The sequence below is a fragment of the Sebastes fasciatus genome, chromosome 9 (assembly GCF_043250625.1).
Source record: "Sebastes fasciatus isolate fSebFas1 chromosome 9, fSebFas1.pri, whole genome shotgun sequence".
Classification (NCBI taxonomy): domain Eukaryota; kingdom Metazoa; phylum Chordata; class Actinopteri; order Perciformes; family Sebastidae; genus Sebastes; species Sebastes fasciatus.
The window spans coordinates 8332359-8342034 of NC_133803.1; the positions used below are offsets into that span (position 1 = coordinate 8332359).

Consider the following 9676-nt stretch of genomic DNA (forward strand, 5'->3'; position numbering starts at 1 on the left):
TCTACATTTTTCAGGTTTTGGAGAAAATCATGAAATCCCCTATTTAGAAAAAAGAAAAAAATTAGATCAATATTTGCAATGATGCACAAAATGAATTTAAATGTCTTCAAAATATTATTGAAATTATAAAATGGAAAATGGAGGAAATGAACGTTATTGTAATAGAAATTTAGAAACACCCTCATATATGTTTTTTCTACATACCCTGTCAGACTGTCTTGCAGATTAAAGTAGCTGCATTGAATTGTTTCATATTTTCTATCAGCCACTGAGTGAGTGTGTAGAGAGAGGGAGATGGAGGAAGAGAGAGGGAGGGTCAGTGAGAGTCACAGTGGGAAGGAGGGAGATGACCACAGCTGTGTTTTTTTTTTGCTTGTGAAGGGAGCTGCTGGGCTTCACCCGGCATTTTGCCTCTAAAAGGTAAGTCTGCACATTATTGATCCAATACACCATCAAACAGGTCATTTGTAACTGTACAATAAAGGCTCTAATATATTGTTTTCTCATTAGCTATATTGGCTGTGTATTAGGTTGTACAGTGTGTGCTCAGATTTTAATCTTAATCAGTTGCCTATTTAATCAAAATGAAATGTTTGACAGATGAGTATAATTACAGGCAATAACATGCACTCTGCATGCTGTGCCCTCTAATTAGTCCATTTTCCCTTCACTGCACTTGATGATTTGTTCATAAAAGGTGGCATAATATGATCTGAAGATGCAACAGGTTTCTGAGTGAATGTGCTCATTCACTCAGAAACCTGATTTGCAGTGATTATTTGTGTGCACACTCATCTCTAATGTTATGGATCTTCAAATGTATTTGTCTGTTAATGACTGAAGGATTTACTTTATGTCAATCACCTTATATTAAATGTATGTCTATGAATTTAGATTGTAGATTGAATAGATTTAGATATGCTTACCGTAAGTTTATTTTTTGACAACTGAAGCTGAAGATCACTGTATTTGTAGTGTATAGCAATATACTGTATGTACTGTTAAGCTCATGTTTAATATAATATATTTACTGAAATAGCAGCAGATATATATAATAGCAAGATATTGTGCACATTTTAAAAATTCATTACACCAAAAAAAGGATGAATGTGGAATTTTAATTGTGAGATTTAACCCTTCTTCTTTTCTTCTTTTCTTCCCTCAAAGCTAATAATCGAGAGGTCCCTCATAAATATCTCAGTATAGCACGAGAGAGCAATCATACAGCAGGCGCCCCTCCTCTTGCCTTCTTCTGGCAGGTCGTGCTGCTGAATTGTACCCACCAAATTATGCAACACCATGAAAAGTATCACAGCACTCATTTTAAGAGCAGACCAATTTGAAACAATAACATCCCACCTGAATAATGATTGCTAATTGCAGCATCATTGTCAATTAATCTATTTCATATACATTAATTATAGAGGAGGAACTTGGGAATTACCCATTATCTTTATTATACATAAACAACTCAGTCATGTATTTTATTTTATTTGATATACTTTTTCTCCATAACATCCTTCTAGTTCTCAACCAGCTGCCTCACCATGAACCTGTCGGAGCACATTTCATTCCTCTTCAGCTGTAATGTCAGCCCGAGTGAGAAGCCACAGCTCGAGATTAGTGTCACCAAAAGGGAGCCGCTGACAATTGCCGTCCCCATGACCATCTTCTACAGCATCATCTTCTTGTTTGGAGTATGAACATTTTACTGGACACACTTCACACACAAGCCAATTTTAACTTCTGAACTACAACACAAAGTGGTATAGTTGACGATACAATACAACAGCAGCACAACACTAGTCATACAGCGTTAATTATATGAAGACAGTAAACAACACATGCTTTTCCACACTGTTAACCTCTAAATGCTGTCCCCTCATGCTCTACAGGTGTTATTCAACAGTGTGAGCATACTGACCCTCCTCATGGACGCTCATATGAGAGTCAGTGCCATTCGTTTCTACCTTATCAGCCTGGTCATATCAGGTACACTACTACCATACACCTTATGGAGGACCAGTACTGACAATATTTAACTGAAATCATTCAATAACAGTGACATTTAATTGTGGTGATTTTACTCACCAAAATTATAATTTTATAAAACCACTTCTATTTTCTTGTTTGAAAATACATAATTAATTTTTCAGTGCACTCTACGGTACGACCCCTCCATATTTATGATGGAATTAAGTGGGAAATGGACATTTCATTGTTATTTAATTTTCAAATTGGCAAATGGCATTTGAAATTCAATTATGGGTATATGAAATTTAAATGCAATTTAAAAGCCACTTTCCAATTTTAAATTTCAACAAAGGCCCTGACACGCCAAGCTGAGTGTCGGCCGTCAGACAGTTTGGGGCCGTTGGTGAGCGTCCGTCGGCCTATTTTTTCCGGTGTGTCCCGCACCGTTGGCTCTAATCTACCCGTGTCAGAATATTCGTCCGATTCAGCATGTTGAGTCAGCAACGGTGCCCTTCGGTGAGAGAAATCGCACTGATTGTCTGTTCAGCTTAAATGAATCAGTGCACAAAAAGAGAAACGGATGTGAGGAAAGCAAGCCAACGAGTAAAGTCAAGAGGAAAAACGCAGAAGGCTCTTCTAATTTTTCACCACATCTTATCATTCGATACACAGATATTATCACGACATGGCCATCTGGAATTAAGCTAAGTGGTGAGTGAGAGTGGTGTGAAAATTGTCGGTAGACGCCACTTTGTTTCATGTATGATTCATAACAACAGCTTGTATATCCGCCGTCCTCGGTCTTCCAGTTTCCCTTTTTGAATGACGAATACAGACCCTCTCACGCAGGCACAGAATTTACGTGGTAGTTGGCCTTCGGCTGTAGTCTTTGCGGTGTGTTCGCCAGGACAAAGGTGACCTGAGGCGACATAAAAGGCGGCCTTGGTCGCCGCTAGTTCTTCGATGTTGGCTTGGTGTGTCCCTGGCTTTAAAGATGCAGTGTGTAGGATCTGGCGGCATCTAGCGATGAGGTTGCAGATTACAACCAACTGAAACTTCTCCTATGTGCCAAACGTGTAGGAGAACTACGGTGGCCGACGCGAAAACGTAAAAACGTGAACGGCACTATCCAGAGTCAGTGTTTGGTTTGTCTGTTCTAGGCTCCTGTAGAAACATGGCGGCCGGCTCCATGAAGAGGACCCACTCCCTATGTAGATATAAACAGCTCACGATTCTTATTTTCAAGTGATTATACACTGAAGAAAACATACTTATTAATATTATATTCCATTTCAGTCAGTAGGCCCCCTTCTAAATGCTACACACTGTTCCAATAAGATGCTTTTTCAAGCTTGTTTATTGTCTATTAACTTCATAAAGTGGACGTTATAGAATGCATTCACTGACTTTGTATCGACAGGCCCCAATCACAACAAGTGCTTTTGATATTTCACTTTCCATTTTATTATAAATATTGCCAGGTTATACTTTGGAGTACACTACAAATTATTTATCCTCCATTTAAATTTCATGCAGTAATGTATTTCAAACCTGGAAATGAAAATTAGTTTTGTAATTTAAATTTAAATTTCATGTCGTATATAATGTGCACACTTCAATTTCAACTTATTATTTCAATTTAATATTGTCATTCCTGGACTTCGACAGCTTACCTTTGCCTACTTCAAGGAACCATCTTCAGTGTGAATTTCCTAAATGACCTTCATCTTCTTTTCTCTTTAAATTTTAGACATGCTGCAGCTGTTGACCATCCCGGTAACTTTGTACCGGTACTATTGGGAGAGCTACCCATGGCGTCTGGGCCGAACTGTATGCAAAGTCTACTTCATGGTGCGCCAATTGTACTGTGCCACCACAAGCTGGGTTATCATGACCTTTACCACTGAGCGCTATGCAGCCATTTGCCACACCATGTGGTCTGTCTCCAGCCTGAAGGTTTAGTACTTGCACACACAAAAAATACACCACGACATAAAATGCTAAATGAAGAATTTAATACGGTTTACTACATTTGTCCGCAACTGCCATCATTTGGTTTCTTACCCAGAATTCATATAAAATATGTTCCTTGTTCATACAAGTATTGTATCAAGATAAACTGCATAAGATACTGTAGTGAAAAGTAAAGCAAGTATCCAACTACAGGGCATTCTTGTGTTCAAAACATGCACATACAGACATTTTTAAGATGCAAATCTATTTTTTGGAATCACCAATTTGGCCAATTTGAATGCGGCCAAAAAGAAAAAAATATATATATTTTTTTACTTGTGCTATATTTGTATCCCAGAATGAAATGTAAAAGAAATAAGGATGAAAATTGGCCACATAAAGAAGGTGCAAGCTTCACAAAAGAAGAAGAAAATTGAAGAAAATACAATTAATACAAAAGTGCAGCTCATATTCAGATTTCATAAAACTTTGTGAACAAGGGCTAACATATTGAATTTCTTAGCCTTTCTCCTTCCTTTCCAACAGAAATCTCGGCTGCCCTGCCTTCTTTCAGTATGGATCATTTCTCTGGTCTCGGCAGTGCCCTTTGCTCTGGTCTATGACCAGGCTCGTGCCTGCATCCTGGACTACACGGCCGCCACGCGAGAAGACGCCTTCCATGTCTCCACCATGTGTGAGATGATTGAGCCTGATCCTGCACACATCTACAAAGGAGCTTTACTCCTGAGAGCTGGGATCTTCTTTCTGGTAAGATAAGTGCTGTTCGAGAGATTGCATCACACACACATACTCAACACGCCTCTCCAACTACAGGTCCCACTGGTCTCCATCTGTACTCTCTATCTGCTCATCCTGCTCCACCTGAGGCGGAACGGACGTCAGAGGAGAAACATGGGTCTCACGCGGCCTGATCCAGAAGGAAGACGAGACATCCAGTGCCATCAGAATGGAAAGCTACTTTTAAATGAAAAGAGAGCTCTAAAACTCATGGGTGAGCCTTGGGAAATTATAAAACCTTGTTTATGTCTTGAGGTTGTGGCATAGAAAATCTCCAGGGTGCTTTGATTTATCTCAGTCTGATGAAGTGTACGGTCACTCCATAGATAGTGTGACACCAAAGTTCACATGTCCTTGCAAAGTAGGTGATGCTGGAACATTGGTGACTACTTTCACTCTTGGTTGCTAACCAGACAATAAATTAATTGCACCAAGCTGGCGGCGTTGGTTTTAGTTCATTCACGATAACACAGATTTGCAGACAAAAACTACATTCATTGTCCATCACAGTCTCCACCATAGACTGTATATCAGAAGTGGACGTAGTCACCGTGACGTCACCCATTGGTTTGTGAAATGACGTTTTGAAGCCTCGAGTTAGGCATTTTAGCCGTCGCCATCTTGGTTTGTGTCCATCGCCATATTGACTTTTTGCAACCAGAAGTTACACGAGAGGGTGGAGATAAGTACAACGCAACATTGAATAAGACATTTTTAAGCGACCAAAAAGGTTATAATTAACTTTCATGAACTGAAAACACACTGTGAAAGGATTAAAGTTCTAAACATGGTCAATCACGAGGTAGCCACACCCTAAAGCATACCCTGCTTTATGGTCAATGTGACTCTAAATGGGACCATAATTTACTAAATGAACATCATGCTGTATTGATGAAGACTTGAAACTAGCTATTGAGACCATAAACTCATGTTTACAATGTTTACTGAGGTAATAAATCAAGTGAGAAGTAGGCTCATTTTCTCAGAGACTTCTATACAATCTGACTTCTTTTTAGCAACCGGAGTCGCCCCCTGCTGGCTGTTAGAAAGTTTAAGGCACTTCCTCATTGGCTTCACTTTTCAGACCCCGGTGTTGCCCACTGGTCTCAACTGCCCTCTGACAAAATAAGATAAGACCTACCCTCTTGAAGTTTGGCAACCAATCAAAAATCTGTGACTGTGACGCCACAGACACTTAACGTTTGTCAACTTTTCTAGGCCAATCAGATAACAGCAGATGCTGGACTCTCTATGAGGTGTTGTTAGTGGCAGCCTGAGGCAACCTCATGATATGGTATGAGGATCTGTCTACATTTTGACACCCTGCATTTAGACAAAATATGCTAGTAGATGCTAATTTATTGTATTTTGAGGTCCTTTAAGCTACACAATTGAGCCATTCACATCTTCTATGTTTTGTCTCCCAGGTGCAGTCGTGGTGGCCTTCTTTGTTTGCAACTTTCCGGACATTGCCTCGTCACTGATGCAGGTTTATGTGGTAGTGTGGTCCGACACTGTCCTTTTCGTCTACACAATCCTGAAATCGTACTTGTCGCTTCCACTGTGGTATATCAACGGCACTCTGGACCCGCTGCTGTTCTGTATTTCCTCCCACACATTTCGCAGGGCGTGCTGGAGAACTCTGGGTAGGCTCAGGCCTTACTGCTACTGGAAGTCTTGGCTGCGGCACGGAAGTTCTAGTGAAGAAGCAAGCACAACAGCCAGAGAGAGGATCGATGGCAAAAGCCATATGACCAAAAAGAGAAATAGTCACTTAAAAAGTCAGATCAGAGGTATGTGAATAGCCAGAAAGCCCCTTTCAACATGAGCTGCAACAACAAGCACTCTGAATTGTTGTCTCTTTCACGCTATTAAAGACAAAAATATCACCTTGGAATACAAAAGCTAAATGTATTTCTGTTCCTACCTCTGCTTTCTTTCTGTTCCTTTTATTGCTGTAAGCGTATCTCAGAGTATTGTTGAGTTTTTTTTTGTAAAACATATTTACTGTGTCTAAAGAATGTCTGGAATTTACCTATTTACTGATGTCAAGTAACATTTCTGTTCTTTCTCTTTTGTCGAGCTAGAAAAACTGTATATGTATGGTGCTTTAAAGCTTATAATATTGTGACTGATGCGAAGACATTCAATGTAGAAATGTAATTTTTAAGTGTGATATACGACACTTTCACTGAAATTACTGGATAAGCCGTGGTAGTGTGTAGTACTATGTTGAGTTGGAAATAAATGTATATATTGTGTCTATCTATCTATCTATTTATCTATGTTTATATTTGTGTATACATGTGTATATATGTACTGTATGTATGTATATATATAAACACACACATATACTGTATATACACACATATATATACATATATATGTTGTACGTATGTACTGTATGTATATATGTATGTATGTATGTGTATGTATGATTATAATGTTTAATGATTAATACACTATAATCCTTGCAACAACAAAGAAGTGTCAGAGAGTGACCAGCAATTATGATACTTCACCTTATAAGTCATTATAAAATGCTTTTTAATGTGTTACTATTATTGTTATAAAATATTATGAATATTTATTAGTGCTTATAATCTTACAGTGCTATAAGCTGATTATTGTGCATTATAAGTATGTTTAGAAGTTATAGACATGGCTGTTATAGAAAGTGTTTTCAATTATTATGTAGCACCAAGAGTTTAAATATGTCCGTGTGCCCTTTGGAGATTGACAAGAATGTGACTGCCCCTTGTGTGAATATTTGAGATGCAGATCAGAATGGTTTAGGTTGGGTAACCATATTTTCTATGGCTCCCGAGAGTCTTTATTGGCTCCCTCAGGTCTTGCTGAATCTTCATTAACTCTGAGTTACTCACAGGCATGAAAAAATCACTATGGTGTCTACTCTACTACTGCCTTTGTTCAAAGCTATAAACCATCAATAAACTTAATGAAGATAATGTGGCATAGCCTCTGACTCTACATCTTCAGTTTTCAAAGGAGTTCTAAAAATACATTTTCTGAAACGTGTCACTGCGAACAGCGCTAGCTGGGAGAAATTACAATCCAAAGGCCAGATTTATTGACTGACATTAGGCTATTTTAAGGTGGTTGCTATGGTGACCAGAAATCAACCTACACAAAGGCACTGAATAGCACACAGCTGGAGACAAATAACTAGGGCACAAAGTGGGTAAGGATTTTGTTATTTAAAGCCGCTCTAATCAAAATCTTTCTATTAACAAAAGAGCAAATGACTACTTGTAATGTGAAAGGGATAACTAGTCACGACGGACCCACGCAGAATCATCACCCAACTCTGCAGGTCCCTCGGTAATCAGACTGAATTGCCAATTTGATTCACTTTACTCATTCTATTTGAATCTCTGAATAAATGTGGGAGCTGATTCAGAGGTCTGGAACCAGGCCGGCTGTTTCAGGAGCTTTTAGCGTCTCTAATCAACCACGTTTCCAGGAGAATGTTAATGTTGCTCTGCTGAACATGAAAGTAAGCAACAGTTTCCGAACACACCCATTTTATGATACAGTAATATGCAGTGGTGGAATGTAACTAAGCACATTTACTCAAGTACTGTACTTAAGAACAATTTTGAGGTGCATATACAGTAGTTGAGTATTCACATTTTATGATAATTCTCCTCCACTACATTTATTTGACAACTAAAGTTACTAGTTGCTTTGCAGATTCAGATTATTAATACAAAATACAAATCAACTAAAATAAAAATATATTTTATTATAGGTCAAGCTACCCAGCATAAAGTAATTAAAATTAGCTCAACCTTTACCAGCTGCAACATCAAAGTGATGTACATATTAAGTTATAATCCAGTAATATAATATATATGATTCTGAAATAGGCCATTCTGCATAATAATTACATTTACTTTGGGTTTAAGTGTATTTTTATGCTGATACATTTGTAGTTTTACTTAAGTAAGGCTTTGAATGCAGGACCTTTACTTATAACAGAGTATTTTTACACTGTGACCTTCACTTGAGTAAAAGATCTGCATACCTCTCCCGCCACTGGTAATATGTCATTATTGTGTCACAGCTTGTAGAGGAAATCAGTCAATGATTAGCCTTTGAAAGCCTTTTGTCAGCTGTCAAGTGTGCCCCCGCCTCCAGAGGACCAGCCACTGTATCCACAGCGGATGTGAGAAAAACCCTGATGAGAGTGAATGTGAGTAAAGCTGCTGGGCCTGATAACATTCAAGAACATGAGCCAACCAGCTAGTTGATGTCATCACTGACATTTCTAACATAACCATCCATGTAGCCTACCAAAAAAGTCTTGCAGCATCAAGTCTAAACGACTACCGCCCTGTGGCATGCATGCCGAACCATCTGAGCCCCCCAGGGCTGTGTGCTCAATCCCCTTATGCTCTACACCACAACTGAAACCCCCGACATGGAGAGAACTCTGTTGTAAAGTCTGCGGACGACACTACCATCTCTATCATCGGACGATGAGAATTCACATTGGGAGGAAATCAACAATCTTGCAGAGTGAACCTCTACCCTGGCTCAGAAACAGCTGTATTCTAAAGGAAACTTAAGAAAGCAATATTCCCATGCCTTTTTCAACTTTTACAGAGGAGAAGCATCCTGACTGGAAACATCACAAATTGGCATGGCTTGTGCACGGACCAGGAAAGGAAGGCTCTGCAGCGGGTGATTAAAACCACCCAGAACATCACCCATCTACCAAGCATCAGTTATATCGGTGAGGTGATGTGCCTGTGCAGAGCCCAAAGGATATTAAAAGACAATATCCACCCCTGCAACTGCCTGTTCACCCAGCTGCTGTCTGGCAAGAGATAGGCTACAGAATTATCTGCTGCAGAACCACCAGACCAGCTTCTTTCCTCAGGCTATAAAACTCCTCAGCTCTTGTGTAGCATAAAGGACTACAACT

General features: G+C 39.2%; 1 protein-coding gene across 1 annotated transcript; it reads left to right on the forward strand.

Moving 5' to 3' along the window:
* The first annotated feature begins 306 nt into the window (after nucleotides 1–306).
* Nucleotides 307–7685, forward strand: LOC141773762 (pyrokinin-1 receptor-like). The gene is made up of 7 exons (XM_074645792.1): nucleotides 307–420; nucleotides 1527–1697; nucleotides 1896–1992; nucleotides 3725–3930; nucleotides 4474–4695; nucleotides 4762–4939; nucleotides 6153–7685. Exons 2-7 carry the CDS (start codon nucleotides 1548–1550, stop codon nucleotides 6524–6526), a joined length of 1227 nt encoding a protein of 408 aa, XP_074501893.1. The 5' UTR covers nucleotides 307–420; nucleotides 1527–1547; the 3' UTR covers nucleotides 6527–7685.
* Nucleotides 7686–9676: the final 1991 nt, after the last annotated feature.